The sequence below is a fragment of the Heptranchias perlo genome, chromosome 18 (genome assembly GCF_035084215.1).
Source record: "Heptranchias perlo isolate sHepPer1 chromosome 18, sHepPer1.hap1, whole genome shotgun sequence".
In the NCBI taxonomy this organism is placed as follows: Eukaryota; Metazoa; Chordata; class Chondrichthyes; order Hexanchiformes; family Hexanchidae; genus Heptranchias; species Heptranchias perlo.
In genome coordinates this window covers 21,980,569-21,997,208 of record NC_090342.1, presented here as the reverse complement: position 1 = coordinate 21,997,208, position 16,640 = coordinate 21,980,569, and the positions used below count along the sequence as shown (strand labels likewise).

At 40.9% G+C, this 16,640-nt stretch overlaps 1 protein-coding gene across 3 annotated transcripts in view; it reads right to left on the bottom strand.

The window, feature by feature from the left end:
- The window catches only part of LOC137334660 (ras-related protein Rap-1b), a 63,699-nt gene that overhangs the window by 26,426 nt on the left and 20,633 nt on the right, over positions 1 to 16,640 (bottom strand). For all 3 annotated transcript variants that reach the window (XM_067999504.1, XM_067999503.1, XM_067999502.1), the window contains 4 exons: positions 6,143 to 6,231; positions 5,531 to 5,599; positions 4,174 to 4,230; positions 2,866 to 3,006 (listed from right to left, as the gene is read on the bottom strand). In XM_067999504.1, coding sequence (XP_067855605.1) covers positions 2,866 to 3,006; positions 4,174 to 4,230; positions 5,531 to 5,599; positions 6,143 to 6,199 — 324 coding nt within the window. In that variant the 5' untranslated portion in view covers positions 6,200 to 6,231. The remainder of the gene's footprint in view (positions 1 to 2,865; positions 3,007 to 4,173; positions 4,231 to 5,530; positions 5,600 to 6,142; positions 6,232 to 16,640) is intronic.

Sequence of the window (16,640 nt, the reverse complement as noted above, 5' to 3'; positions counted from 1 at the left end):
AGCAGTACTTCCTTGCACATATACTGTTTATTTCTTGTAATGAAGAACAGCAACCCAATAATCTTTGATAATTTGGCACCCAGAGCTAGCTTTTAATAACTTGTGACTGGACTGCGAAACCACTCAGTTCAACACCCCCAGTGCTTCCTCATTTAGACTTCATTCCCATCTCCCATTCTTACTATCTCACACTGTTACATTAAATGTCATTATTCTGCCCATTTGCTCCAAAGCTATTTTCTCTTGTTCAGCCATATTAGTGGAAACAAATCATGTGGTTTAACGTCCTTCAACAAATTCAAGCTACAATTCTGTTTAGTTTTGAAGAGAGATTAGCAAATGTACCAAACCATAATTAGAAGATTTAATTACTCAGCACAAATTGCTGTTGCAGCATTTTGATTCTTAAAGAACTTAAAAGCTGTCAATTAATCACGTCAATGTATTATATCAGTGTACTGTTTGACTATTGCCTGTTGCTTGCACCAGAAAGGACCCAGCGATGACTGAGGGCTTTATTTGGGGTGATGCAGGAAGTCCACATTAAGTATTCAGGTGGCGCAGGCCACCTGATCAGCCACTATCAAGCCATAGGGCAGCTGATGAGTATATGCATTAGCAGTAACCCTATCAGTTGAGGAGCAGCGTTGTAGTGTCAAAAGTTTGACCTGGTTATGTTGACGGTACAAAACTGTCAATCTTTAGCATCTGGGTTTTTGAGAAACAGAAAGCTGTTTTTTAGCCAACCCTCTTGAAGAAATGCTCCCCTCTAACCTCCAAAATAGACAGTAGGAGCAGAATGCTTAAAGAATAAATGGAAAGTGAAATCTATTTAACTTAAAATTATGGGTGAAATAGTTACAATACAGCAAAAATTGAAAAAGGGGAACAATCAATTTAAAACTGAAGTAGAGAGGGAAAATAGACAATGGGTGAATGCAGGTAATGTGATGATCTTGTTTGTTTTACTTTAGTCGCTCAGGATTTATGTTACAGTAAAAATTTATTCCTGATGTACAATTCTAATGTGGCATTTGCAAAATCAAAACACAAATGAGAAAAACAGATTAACATGGCCAAGATCAAGAGATCAAAATTATATATTTTTATTTTTTTCACAACACAGGAAGCATTTTAACAATTAATTTCACAGAAAAGCTAGGATACAGCTTATGCTAATCTTACAAACTAAATCATTTAGTGTTTCCCAAAGCAAAGTTCTTCTCTCCTGACAATTCTAAACCAATATCCCTCACTCCTAATTCTTAAACTCATGTTTTAAAATGTTTTCTCCATTCCTACTTTTACTACTTCATCACCCTCTTAGTTCGTTTATCAAAACTAGTTTGCACCTCATGGACAGAAATCAAATTGTTTGTGTGACCAACATGGACAGCAGCCACATCAGTGTACATATACAAGACCAACCAACTTATTTTGTGGAGATGCAGAAAGATAGAAGCAGAATCAGTAGTGGCCAATTCTGCAGCTATATATCAGCCTGAAAGAGCAACAGGTCAGAGGGGTGTCCCCAAGTAGGTAGCCAACCTGGGAAAAGATGACAAAAACCAGAAAAAAGGACAAATAAAATCAGAATACGATGTCTTTACATCAGGGTTAGACAGAACTGGCTGCAACTTGGACCTTTGAACAAAATGTTCCTTCAAGGTACACAACGTCAAAAGGTGAGGTCTTGTTTATTTCTCCAAGTGACATATCTATTAAGGCACAAGGTTCAGTTGGAGCATTCATAAATCCAACACACTCATGATGCCATGGCAAACAGACCCATAGCACACAAAAGAACTATTCTGCTAAAGCCTCTTGACAAGAGGCCAAAAGCTCGAATCTCTAACTTCAAGAACAATAGGTTTATTCCAAAACTATTTGAAAATAATCACCATGCACAAAATATTCTGCATTTCTCCACTTGAATTAGAAATGAAAGTAATACATATTCAGGAAATGGTCCTTTTGATAAAAATACTCACCTGAATTAGAAATATTGATAAGCACTGAAGCTACAATCAAAAACTAGCACTTTGTGCATGCTCTAGGTACTGAAACAAGTTGAAATTGAACTACACTACTTTAATATCTTGTTCCTTACATATAAAACCAGATGAACTTCCTACAAAATAATGGCACAAAATCAAGCTCCTCAATATCCACTTTGAAGAGTAGGCTTTCTAGTGACTGGTTGAATGATTACAAATTGTACTGTGACCAGCCTATTCAAATAGTACAGATCCAGCACTGGATGAAAGTGCCGTAGCTTTTTGGGGAAACAATGCATCAATATCAAGATTTTTCTTTTTTTTTGACAAAGTACAAAAACCCTCCCACCAACACACTTTCTTCAAGCTATGCAGCAACCGGTCCCAAGTCAGCAGGGGCTGCTCCAACAGCTACAATACCATTCTGAAGCTTGCTAATTGATAATGTAGAGAAGTAACCTAGCAATACTCCTCTTCCAATTTCCTCCCCTATCATGGAGTAATGTCTGGCCTCCACTCGGCAACTCCACAGCAACATAGGAGATCTAAACAGGAGTGCAGCCTCTAATAGTTTGTGGTGTTATGCATCAATTTTCCAGTGTGTTGCATCAACTCAGGTGTTCAATAATTTACCTCCTTTTGTACAATCTGAAATAAATTTTGGGTCACACTAATTTTCTCTGCGCTTATATAAATGCAAGTTGTTGTTCTGTCCTTCTGGTCATTTGATATATTAAAATACAAGGAATATATTTGCCACACAAACTGAAATAAGCATTTTCATTATTGGTTGGATCAAAACAGAAGCCAACTCATGAAAACTCAGGATTAGGGTTTTCCAGGAAAAGGGTGGGTTGCATATACTTACATCATCAGTGTCTTTGACTCGAAGAATTTGCTCTCTTAAATCCTGCAAGTCATTAAATGTCGACTGTGCTGTTATAGAATATACTAATGCAAAACCTTGTCCATTTTTCATGTAAAGATCTCTCATTGCAGTAAATTGTTCCTGTAAACAAAATACATTCAAATCACACCTACTGTTTAAAAAATAAAAATTGATAAGTTGTAACTTGATTTATTAATTGAAAAAATACACAACGTGTGCAAACATTACATTGCATCTTTATGTACACCACTTAAATAACTGCATAACAAATTGTACATTTAATGAAGTATTACTTGTTTCAGTAATGGCCAGTTCCGACTGCTTTGGTCGTCCAAATGTTGAGTATTGAAGCTTGCTCTGGTCACCCCAATGACATAGCCAGGTTCAGATTAATTGGTTTTGGAACCAGTTTAATTAGAAATCAAATTTTACTCCCTTTGTACAAGAGCAGGATGCTTGAAGCATTGTAAAACATTATCATTTATATATATTTTAAGAATGGTGAGTGGTCTCAGGATTCCAAACGTACTGCACCAGTAGGTGGCCCTGTCAATTTTATAATTACACGACAAATTAAAAACGGGGCAGCACCTAACATTATGCGACAGCCCAAACGGCACAAATGTATTCAGCCCAGGGGGAAATCAATGTCTGTGGTATCAAAAAATGTGAAATGAAGCAGATATTGTAATTAATCTAATCGAAAGATCACAAAGTATTAAATTAAAAGCAATAGGAAAAGCTAGCGAGAATTATGCTGTAAATTCCTGAAGGACTGCCATTCATGGAAAACAAAATCCAAAGTGGTCGAAGCAAGCAGGAAACAAACTGAATAATGGAAAGGAACGAAGGTCTATTGGAAAAATATAAAAGATGAAAAGCAGTAGATTTCCAGAAGGGGAAAAAGCTGATGGCCATAGTTATGATTTTAATGTACACTAATCCCATCCATCAAATGCTTTCCTGGACCCCAGAGAAAACCTTTGCTCAATAGGAATAGAAAGAATGGATCTTAGCAGAGTTCTGTAGCAAACAACCATGGAAAAGGTCACTGACAAATCTTTAAATCTGCAAAAATTAAACTAAGTTTGCCCAACTGCCTATATGTGGATACCTGGAAAATGTGTGACTTCTCAGAGACCTCTAAGCCCAGTTTAAAAAACCAGGTGTTAGCCATCACAAAAATGTATGACTGAACTGTACAAATGGCTAAAATGACCTAAAGTAAAACAAACACACATACGCTTGATTTGTTGTGCACTTTGCTCAAAGTCCGATTTGTCTTACCGTTCCAGCTGTATCCAAGATTTCAAGCATACATTGTTGCCCATCTACTTCAACTTGCTGCCAAAAACAAGAAACAGGTGTTGGAATTAGCAGGGACTAGCCTAATTGAAAACAGTTGCCAAAAACGTCAGTAGAAGTCCATTTGTAGTAATCTGACAGGAAAATTTACAGAAGTAACCAATGCTGTTACCATAGTCATATCTACAATACACAACGGGCCAGATTTTGCTGCAGCAGGGCATCTAACAGCGTCTGCCGTTAGTTAGACTTGCTCTTGCACCTTTAGCTAAAAACATTTTTGCCCATTAAGTTGCTGAAAGTGCAAGCGGATAACGGCGCAGTGAGGGAAACAGGGCATCTTGGACCTGAGTTAACAAGGCAACCAACTGTGTATTTCCTTAACCAGATTGAAAAATAAACAGCAGAGGACTAAGAAGGAAGTGTAAATTGGAGTGGGTGAATTCAATATCAAATCACGTACAGAAAGAGAAATAAAGAGTGAGAGTGAGTGAGAGACAAAAGTAAAAAAAAATTTAAATGACATTTTTAAAATCTCCAATTAATACCTGAAGGAATGAGTCTCCACACTTGTAATACTGTCAGGTTGATTGGCAGTAACAATTAGCACGTCGCTAAAAGGGTACTTACCCTTGTAATGATAAGACTGAACTTTCTTTGGCGAGTTTAATTCGTTTCTACCGCACAAATACAGCAATTTCACAACATTCAATGCATGTCAATGATGAGGCAGATAGCGAAATGCTGCTTTTGTGAAGCTAACGGCAGAGCAGCGTTAACTCAGACAGCTACTTTTGAATATTGGCATTTAACCGTACATCTGCTCCTTGCTTGAAGTTGCTGCACCAATTATGCATAAATAACAGAGAGTGCCATTAGCCTCATCATTATTTTGACAGCAAAATCTGACCCAATATATTTCACAGAACAGTGCAATCTTTTAAAAAAGTTTAAAACATACTGTGGTATAAAGGAGTCTATAAAACAGATGTGTTAAACATTTAGCCACAACAATTGGTATTACTAGCAGTATTAGACATTTCCAGCTGAAGACCTATGCTCATATTCTTGACACAAATCATCCATCATCACTATCCAAGTTTTACCTGTACATACCCAAGACAGTGACATATCGCTGTCCTAAGCAGTTCAGAGTAATCTATGCTGGAGCAGTTCACCAAATAGTCACTGTCAGTTGAATGAAGCATGGCAGCCTACTAAACACCTAGCAACCATCATGGTTAGATGGTACTGGCTGTTTTTGTTTGAGGATGAGCTGTGTCATGGCCCTAGCTTTAGGGAAGAAACATTAAGACTTTTGACTTCGTGGTAAACTCACCTTTCTGTAGGAGTCCTCTATTGTTGGATCATACTTTTCAACAAATATTCCTTGAACAAATTGTACAGTCTGCAAAACAGTACAATTGACTTGGCATTACTATCAAAACACACTAGTTAAACTTCACAGATTGCTGTCAAATTCTAATATACAATAATGACCTCTAATGGTTGTTTTAATTCTAGTGCTTGGGAATTATAGAATTTGACAAAAGTGCTCTGAATAAATGTACTACACTACAAGCTGTGGCTCTGAGCTAGAGATCAGGAAGTCTTATGTTCAATCTCTAGGATGTGTCGAATTATCCAATCAAACCCAATGGAGCTGCGAGGCTGCTACAATTGGCTTCAGCATCAGTTTGGGAGGGGAAAAATGTCACCTAGGGTTCCCAATTATCACCTTAAAGCCTTTACTTCAAGTGTGGATGTCAGGATCAGGTTCAAATGAGAAGGGAGGTGGCTAATTAACCAGCCAACATTCAGTATTTAGACCTGCACGAAGAGTCAATGAAGTTAGATATAAGGGCTGCTGCCAACAGTGGAACCATACAAGGATGGTTAAAAGTAGGAAATTGGAGGCACACAAATGACAAAGCAAAGTTAAAGGACTCACCAAAGCTGACTTTCCAACACCTCCTGAGCCAAGGACCACCAACTTATACTCACGCATTGTACAGCGTTTTCAGTTAACAGCGTTTCCAGCTGCACAAAAAAAAAATCACGATTGTTAGATAAATGTTGCTGTTTGAGTGAGATTAAATGTCAATTTCAGAACAAAGTAAATCCTGTTACAGTAGGTTATATAAAACACAGCACAGAAATAGGCCATTCGGTCCAACTGGTCCATGCCAGTGTTGATACTCCACATGAGCTTCCTCCCACCCCTCTTCATCTAACACCATCAGCATAACCTTCTACTGCTTTCTCCCTCATATGTTTATCTAGTTTTGGCTTAAATGCACCTATGCTATTCGCCTCAACTATTCCTTGTGGTAGTGAGTTCCACATTCTAACCACTGGGTAAAGAAATTTCTCCTGAATTCCCTATTGGATTTATTATTGACCATCTTACATTTATGACCCTGGTTTTGGTCTCCCCCCAATGGAAACATCTGCTCAATGCCTACCCTATCAAATTCTTTCATAATCCTAAAAGGCCTCAATCAGGTCACCCTCTTTTCTAAAAGAGCCCCAGTTTATTCATTCTTTCCCGATAGGTGTAACCTCAGTTCTGGTATCATCCTAGTAAATCTTTCTTGCACCTTCTCCAGTGCCTCTATATCCTTTTTATAATATGGAGACCAGAACTGTGCATAGTACTCCAAGTGTAGCCTAACCAAGGTTCTACACAAGTTTAGCATAAGCTCTGCTTTTCAATTCAATCCCTCTAGAAATGAACCCAAGTGCTTGGTTTGCTTTTTTTAAAAAAAAAAATGGCCTTACTAATTGGAGTCAATGCTTTCAGTGATTTGTGTATCTGTACCCCTAGATCTCTCTGTTCCTCTACCCCATTTAGACTCTTATTTTCCAAGGAGTATGTGGCCTCCTTATTCTTCCTACCAAAATGCACCAGCTCACACTTATAGAATCATAAAATGTCACAGCACAGAAGGAGGTCATTCAGCCCATAGTGTCCGTGCTAGCTGAAAAAGCGCTATCCAGCTTAATCCCACTTTCCAGCACTTGGTCCGTAGTCCTGTAGGTTACGGTACTTCAAGTGCATATCCAAGTACTTTTTAAATGTGTTAAGAGTGCCTCAACCATCCTTTCAGGCAGCGAATTCTAGACCCCTACCACTGTCTTGGTGAAAACATTTCTCCCCAGCTCCCCTTTAATCCTTCTACCAATTACTTTAAATCTATGTCTCCTGGTCACTGATCCCTCTGCTAAGTGAAATAAGTCCTTCCTATCCACTCTATCTAGGCCCCTCAATTTTATACACCTCAATTAAATCACCCCTCAGCCTCCTCTGTTCCAATGAAAACAACCCCAGCCTATATGGTGGAATATGGGATTAGAGTAGACAGGGCTGATGGCCGGCGCGGACATGATGGGCCGAAGGGCCTCTATCCGTGCTGTATAACTCTATGACTATCCAATCTGTCCTCATAGCTAAAATTCTCCAGCCCTGGCAACATCCTCATAATTCTCCTCTGTACCCTCTCTAGTGCAATCACATCTTTTCTGTAATGTGGTGGCCAGAAATGTATGCCGCACTCAAGCTGTGGCCTAAGTAGTGTTTTATACAGTTCTAGCATAACCTCCCTGTTCTTGTATTCAGCTAATAAAGGAAAGTATCCCGTATGCCTTTTTAACCACCTTATCTACCTGTCCTGCTACCTTCAGGGAGCAGGCACTTATGGACCGGCACTCTAGGGTCCCTCTGGTCCTCGACACCTCAGTATCCTCCCATTTATTGTGTATTCCCTTGCCTTGCATTACCTCACACATCTCCAGATTGAATTCCATTCGCCACTTTTCTGCCCACCTCAACAGTCCATTGATATCTTCTTGCCATCTGTTTTATAGAATTTTTGTATCATCCGCAAACTTCTTAATCATGCCCCTTACATTTAGGTCTAAATCATTATCTATATTGAAATTAATTTGCCAATTACACACCCATTCTGCAAGTTTATTAATGTCTTGTATTTTGTCAGTCTTCCTCAGTATTAACAATACCCAGATTGGTGTCATCTCCAAATTTTGAAATTGTACTTCCGATTCCAGAGTCCAAATCATTTGTACGAAGGGTGCACAACCCAGCACCATTTCCCGCCTTTTGCCAGTCCGAGTAATTACCCTTAACCGCCATTCTGTTTTATAGACTCCACATGCCCTGACTTAGTCATGAGTCTGTTCACTATGCAGCACCTTATCAATGGCCTTTTGAAAATCCAAATATATTACATCTAAATTTCTACTGATGCATTTAACTCTCATAACAGTTCATGCTAAGTGGAAAACTATTTCTAAACTGAAAACATGACGACATTTTTTCAGCTCAATTTAATCTCTCCCACACTTGCAGTATGATAAAAGTACCATTTCTTTCCAATTACATTATGGTAAGTACTCTTTCATAATATTACTACACAGATTAATGAAAAATGGCATGTAGTTTTCCATTTTATAAACTCATGGACCTTTATCAGTGAAAGGACTCATAACAATTAGCAGAGACCTTGAAATTGGCACCACCATCAGGAAAGGATAGCAGTGACAAATGATCAGCAAGGGTGGCACAAATAGCAAATCCATTTAAACACAAAAAAAGACAATTATTTTTAAATTAAAATGATCACTTCCATTGAGCAGCAGTTCAGAAAACCGCATCAACAACCACAACCAAAGCTTAAACCTAGTTATGATGTGGAGATGCCGGTGATGGACTGGGGTTGACAATTGTAAACAATTTTACAACACCAAGTTATAGTCCAGCAATTTTATTTTAAATTCACAAGCTTTCGGAGATTTCCTCCTTCCTCAGGCAAATGTTTCAAGAGCTCCTTGAAGCCTACGCATTTATACATATAGAACAATACATGGTGTTTACAGACTGCCCCTGCAACTGCCCGTTGCCAAGGCAATCACCGTGTTCAGACAGAGAGGTGTCACCTGCAGAACCCCCGAATACACATTCAACAAAAAAACAAAACATGTAATCCCCGCGTGGGAGACTTCTACTGCCTCCCAAAGATACACAAAGCCAACACACCCGGACGTCCCATCGTATCAGGCAACGGAACCCTGTGTGAGAACCTCTCTGGATACATCGAGGGCATCCTGAAACCCATCGTACAGGGAACCCCCAGCTTCTGTCGCGACACTACAGACTTCCTACAAAAACTCAGTACCCACGGACCAGTTGAACCAGGAACACTTCTCACCACGATGGACGTCTCGGCACTATACACCAGTATCCCCCACGATGACGGCATCGCTGCGACAGCATCAATACTCAACACCAACAACAGCCAATCTCCGGAAGCCATCCTACAACTCATCCGCTTCATCCTGGATCACAATGTCTTCACCTTCGATAACCAGTTCTTTACCCAAACACACGGAACAGCCATGGGGACCAAATTCGCACCCCAATACGCCAACATTTTCATGCACAAGTTCGAGCAGGACTTCTTCACTGCACAAGACCTCCAACCAACACTATACACCAGATACATCGACGACATTTTCTTTCTATGGACCCACGGCAAGGAATCACTAAAGAGACTACACGATAACATCAACAAGTTCCATCCCACAATCAAGCTCACCATGGACTACTCCTCAGAATCAGTTTCTTTCTTGGACACACGAATCTCCATCAAAGACGGGCACCTCAGCACCTCACTCTACCGCAAGCCCACGGACAACCTCACGATGCTCCACTTTTCCAGCTTCCACCCTAACCACGTCAAAGAGGCCATCCCCTATGGACAGGCCCTGCGAATACACAGGGTCTGCTCAGACGAGGAGGAACGCGATGGACACCTACAGACGCTGAAAGACGCCCTAGTAAGAACGGGATATGACGCTCGACTCATCGATCGACAGTTCCGACGGGCCACAGCAAAAAATCGCATAGACCTCCTCAGGAGACTAACACGGGACGCAACCAACAGAGTACCCTTTGTCGTCCAGTACTTCCCCGGAGCGGAGAAACTACGCCATGTTCTCCGCAGCCTTCAACATGTCATCAATGAGGACAAACACCTCGCTATGGCCATCCCCACACCTCCACTACTCGCCTTTAAACAGCCACCCAACCTCAAACAGACAATCGTTCGCAGCAAACTACCTAGCTTTCAAGAGAACAGCGTCCACGACGCCACACAACCCTGCCACGGTAACCTCTGCAAGACATGCCAGATCATCGACACAGATACCACCATCACACGAGAGGACACCACCCACCAGGTGCATGGTTCATACTCCTGTGACTCGGCCAACGTTGTCTACCTCATACGTTGCAGGAAAGGATGCCCCAGAGCATGGTACATTGGCGAGACCATGCAGACGCTGCGACAACGGATGAACGGACACCGCGCAACAATCGCCAAACAGGAGGGTTCCCTCCCAGTCGGGGAACACTTCAGCAGTCATGGACATTCAGCCACCGACCTTCGGGTAAGCGTACTCCAAGGCGGCCTTCGAGACACACGACAACGCAAAATCGTCGAGCAGAAATTGATAGCCAAGTTCCGCACCCATGAGGACGGCCTCAACCGGGATCTTGGGTTCATGTCACGCTACACGTTACCCCACCAGCGAACAAATGTTATCTGTTTTTAATATAATGGGTCATTTGCTGGCTCTCTCTGCCTTCCGGATGTTTCTGCCTCTGTTTTTTTTCTCTTTTTTTTCCCTGTTTTTTTTTGTTGAATGTGTATTCGGGGGTTCTGCAGGTGACACCTCTCTGTTTGAACACGGTGATTGCCTTGGCAACGGGCAGTTGCAGGGGCAGTCTGTAAACACCATGTATTGTTCTATATGTATAAATGCGTAGGCTTCAAGGAGCTCTTGAAACATTTGCCTGAGGAAGGAGGAAATCTCCGAAAGCTTGTGAATTTAAAATAAAATTGCTGGACTATAACTTGGTGTTGTAAAATTGTTTACAATTGTAAACCTAGTTAGCCAGTGTAAGGTACTACCTGTATTCATGGGATGGTTACAGCACAGAAGGCGGCCATTTGGTCCATCGAGCCCATGCCGTCTCTTTCTAAGAGCAATCCAGTTAGTGCCATTCCCCCGCTCTTTCCCTGTAGCCCTACAAATTTTTTCCCTTCAAGTATTTATCCAATTCCTTTTTGAAAGCCACAATTGAATCTGCTCCCACCACCCTTTCAGGCAGCGCATTCCACCTTAATCCCCTTAAATCTGTGTCCTCTGGTTCTCAACCCTTCTGCCAATGGGAACAGTTTCTCTTTATTTACATTATCTAAACCCTTCAAAATTTTGAACACCATCAAATCTCCTCTTAACCTTCTCTGTTGTGTGAGTGTATGTAAGGCATTTTTTTAAACTAAAACTAGCGCATTGTGGTTAAAACGGTGTTGCCATAGGTACAACCATGGCAACTCGGCCATTTCTATTGGATAACACTGGTCTACAAGAATGCAACCAATTTCTTATACAACCAGGATATGCCCTCCAATCCCACAGAACTCTATTGTCTTGTATAACAACCTATTGCGTGACACCTTGACAAAAGCTTTGAAAATCCAAATATAGAATGTCTACAAGGCTACCTTCATCCAGCAACCTAGTAAGCTCCTCGAAGAATTCAATCAGGCTGGAGAGACACCACCTTCTTCTCAAGAAGCCATGTTGTGAACCTCAAAACTCCTTTTGTGTCAAGGTGGTCTTACAGAGCATCCCTAATGATCAGTCATAACAATTTTCCAATAATTGGGGTCAAGCTAATGGAGCTATAATTTCCCAGTTCTGACTTGTTGCCCTTTTTGAATGTTGGTACATGAGCCTTCCTCCAGTCCATAGCAATGATCCTAGGTCCCAGCGAGCTATTAACTACATGGAGCAGGGACTCACTTAATACAGCTCCAATTCATTGAGCAAACTTGGGCAAATGCCATCTGGACCAGCAGCTTGATCCGATTTGAGATGGGCTGAGGCAAAGATGGAGGCAGCCAATGTTACAGAGATGGAAGTCTTTATGATAGAGGGGTCAGAAGCTGAGCTCAGGTTCGAATAGGATGCCAAGATGTGAGCAGTCTGGCTCAGCTCGAAACAATGGCCAGGGAGGGAAATGGAATCAGTGGGGGTGGTATTGAGTTTCTGGCAGGGGCGAAGACGGTGGCTTCAGTCTTAAGAACATAAGAAATAGGAGTAGGCCATACGACCCTCGAGCCTGCTCCGCCATTCAGTAAGATCATGGCTGATCTTCGACCCCAACTCTACTTTCCCGCCCTATCCCTATATCCCCTTCGTGTCCAAAAATCCATCGATCTGTCTTTAATATACTCAATAACTGAGCATCCACCATCCTCTGAGATAGAGAATTCCAAAGATTCACATCCCTGAGTGAAGAAATTTTTCCACATCTGTCTTCCCAATATTTAACTGGAGTAAACTGCGGCTCATCCACGATTGAATACTGGACAGGTAGTGTGACAACACAGAGGCAGTGGAGGGGTTGAAAGGTGATGGAGTGTTAGAGCTGGGTGTCATAAGTATATGTGGAACCTGACCCCATGTCTGCAGATGATTTTGCCAAGGAGCTTCACGTAGATGAAGACATGAAGGGGAAGAGGGAAGGAAGGAGAGAGAGGGGAGAAGGAAGAGGAGAGAGCAATGTCCAATTTAACAATTATATTACACTACAAGCAGTTTACTGCAAACCTCAGGTATATATTAAAATATTAAGATCAACAGTCTAGTTGAGAAAACCCACTGTTAATGGATTAGTACCATTATATCCTACTTACTAATAAGTCTCACTGTTAAAATGAAACTAATTACAGCTAATCAAGTAATCTCCTAAATAAGTCAAAGCATTAAAAAAACCTTTTTTTACTCCACAAGATCCACCCAGCACAGCAGTCATGACCTATGCATTGGCTTTTCTTACTGAGCTGATGAAATATTCCTAGGAATGAGAAATTTATTCAACAGCATGAATGCAACTGACTTAACTTGTGACAGCAAGCTATTAAAAAAATTCTGAAAGAAAGTGAATTATATATGGACTTCAATTTTTTGACCACCTAAAAATAAAATGAATGACAAATATTTAGTCATCCAGAAAGGCTCTGTCAAAGCAGGAAAACACTACTCCAGCTAACATACTCCCTTCAACAGGGAAGTTTTATTGGAGTGCTCAGTAAAGAAATCTGGAGATATAGATAAAAGTTTCTACCTAAAACACACAGTACAAACCCAATTAGAGATACTAGAAATTAGATCACTTTTAATGTTCCAATTTGTTGCACAATGTTGTTCATGAAACTCGAATTCAACACGAGCAGAGCATAAGATTTTAAAAACAGAACATGAAGACTTTATCTACATAAGTAGATACTTCGCAATGCTCATACAAGTTAACTATGATGTGGAGATGCCGGTGATGGACTGGGGTTGACAAATGCAAGGAATCTTACAACACCAGGTTATAGTCCAACTGTTTTATTTGAAAATCACAAGCTTTCGGAGGCTTTCTCCTTCGTCAGGTGAGTGACGAAGTGACACACTCATCTGACGAAGGAGAAAGCCTCCGAAAGCTTGTGATTTTCAAATAAAACAGTTGGACTATAACCTGGTGTTGTAAGATTCCTTACAAGTTAGCTAAAGTGATGCCTTTTGTATTATCATTTCCCTAACTTTACATGCTGAACTACCATATTCCACAGTAAGGTATGCTAAATGAACAAACTAAATTAAGACTACAAATTCATCCATACTGCCACTTCATCTCCACTGAACCTCAAATATTGTTATTGCAAGGATTTAAAAATTGCACTTTCCCCATGGAAAACTATTAAACCAGATTAGGAACATCCCAAGATTAATCCCAGTGCTGAGTAGGCTGACCTCAGCCAGGCTGGCAATGGGGTCACAACAAGTGGCCTCAGCACCCTGGGTTAGAGGGGAAAGTTGACCAGTGTCCTAATTTAAGCTTCCGTTTTCCAACCCAATGGTTGTGTGGGGGCATTTGGAAGAAGAATGGGTTTGAATGGGATGACCACTGCAACCAAATAACCTACCAACACTCACCATTAAGGCTCAGAAACGAATAAAGGCCATTTAGATAAGGTATCAGACTACAACTAACATCTGTGGAATCATACTCCTAGCAAGAGGTCGACATATTCAGGACGACAACAATGAGCAAGATTAAAAAAATAACAGGCAAACCATTAAAACACTAGAAGATTAATGTGGTTAAAACTGCTAAAATTTTAAACCCCACTTTTGGAGACATTCCCAGAAAAGTACATCTTCAATCCAGGAAATAGTTTCTTGTAGTGCTTAACTTGCATTCATTGTCTAATGTGCAGTGTTATAACCTCTGAATACAATGCAGGTGATTGTTTTTGTAGCTGGTGTAGCTAGTGTTAAGTTTGGCAAAGATGTGATTTGAATAGAGAGCAAGTTTAGTTGAGTTATTAAGGCACAATTAAAGCTAGGCTTGATCCATATGCAACTTTTACATTACGGATCCACAGTTCCATTTTACTTTGTTAATTCTGTCCTGTTTACACTCTAGGGTGGATTCACACACACAATGTTGCTTGAAAAGACACACAATGCAACAAAAATGGACCATTAATGCAAAGTCACATTTCACAATTTCAGCAGTCTGGTTGGGAACTTCCTTTATGTTGAGAAAACTCCACGCAAACCTACAGTTGGGGAAAGAGCATGGCTGGGTAAGCTGAGCCGACAGGATGGCTATGATCAGATCCAAGATTGCCCAACTATGGCATGCGTCACTGTTGGAAGCCACCTAGCTTTGCTGCCGTCACCATTTTCCATTGCAGGCAACCAGAAAAATCTCTGCTCAAGAAGAATTCTCTGTTGGCATTAGCGCCAGGCACTTCATTTGGAGGGTTGCATCTAACAGCATGCATACCAAACTAAACCCTATAGTACAAAAAGGCATAGAAGACTGCTGGCATTTCCAGGGAAATTTAATGTTTTACCTCCCACATTGACTGAAATGGATATTATAATACAAGCTACATTAATTGCTTTCAAATTCACCCTGTAGAAATTATATTATATGAAACACACATACTAATTGATTATAAATAGGACAGCAGGTGGGGGGGGGGGGGGGGGGGTTGTCAAGACGAAGTGTAGTCTTTACGTGAAATGGGATCAGAGGCTTGGGGATATTTGGACCTAGGTTCGCAGACAACACAAGCAGCAGCTTAACCCACTGTTTTTCACCTTGATTCTGCTCGTTGCCCTCCTGATCCTTTCTGATCTCTTTCCACAAAAAGTGTCTCCAGGACTATTTGCCATGTCTTGTGTGTTGGACAGTATTGTGACAGAGCATTTTTGCAACAAATTTTAATTCAACACTAGAATCATAGAATGACTACACAGAAGACAGCCATTCAGCCCATCCCGGCTCTTTGTAAGAGCAATCCAGTTAGTCCCATTCCTCTGCTCTTTCCCTGTAGCCCTGCAAATTTTTTCCCTTCAAGTATTTATCCCAATTCCTTTTTGAAAGCCACAATCAAATCTGCCTCCACCATCCCTTCAGGCAGCACATTCCAGATCATAACTACTCGCTGCATAAATATGTTTTTCCTCATGTCGCCTTTGGGTCTTTTGCCAATCACCTTAAATCTGTGTTCTCTACTTCTCGACCCTTCTGCCAATGGGAACAGTTTCTCTATTTACTTTATCTAAACCCTTCGTGATTTTGAACACTTCTATCAAATCTCCTCTTAAACTTCTCTGCTCTAAAAAGGAGAGCACCACCAGCTTCTCCGGTCTATCCGCGTAACAGAAGTCCCTCATTCCTGGAACCATTCTAGTAAATCCACTCTGCACCCTCTCCAAGGCCCTCACATCCTTCCTAAAGTGCAGTGCCCAGAATTGGGCGCAATACTTCAGTTGTGGCCGAACCAGTGTTTTATAAAAGTCCAACATAACTTCTTTGCTTTTGTACTCTATGCCTCTATTTATAAAGGCTAGGATCCCGTATGCTTTTTAAAAACGCTTTCTCAACCTGCCACCTCCAAAGATTTGTGCAAATATACCCCCAGGTCTCTGTTCCTGCATCCCCTTTAGAATTGTACCATTTAGTTTATATTGCCTTGTCTCATTCTTCCTGCCAAAGTCTATCACTTCGCACTTCTCGGCATAAAATTTCATCTGCCATGTGTCTGCCCATTCCAACAGCTTGTCTATGTCCTCTTGAAATCTATTACTATCCTCCTCACTATTTACTACACTGCCAAGTTTGTAATCTGCAAATTTTGAAATTGTGCCCTGTACACCCAAGTCCAAGTCATTAATATATATCAAATAAAAGCAGTGGTCCTAGTACCAACACCTGGGGAACACCACAGTATACCTTCCTCCACTCCAAAAAAAACTCATCTTTCACCACCACTCTGTTTCCTGTCACTTAGCCA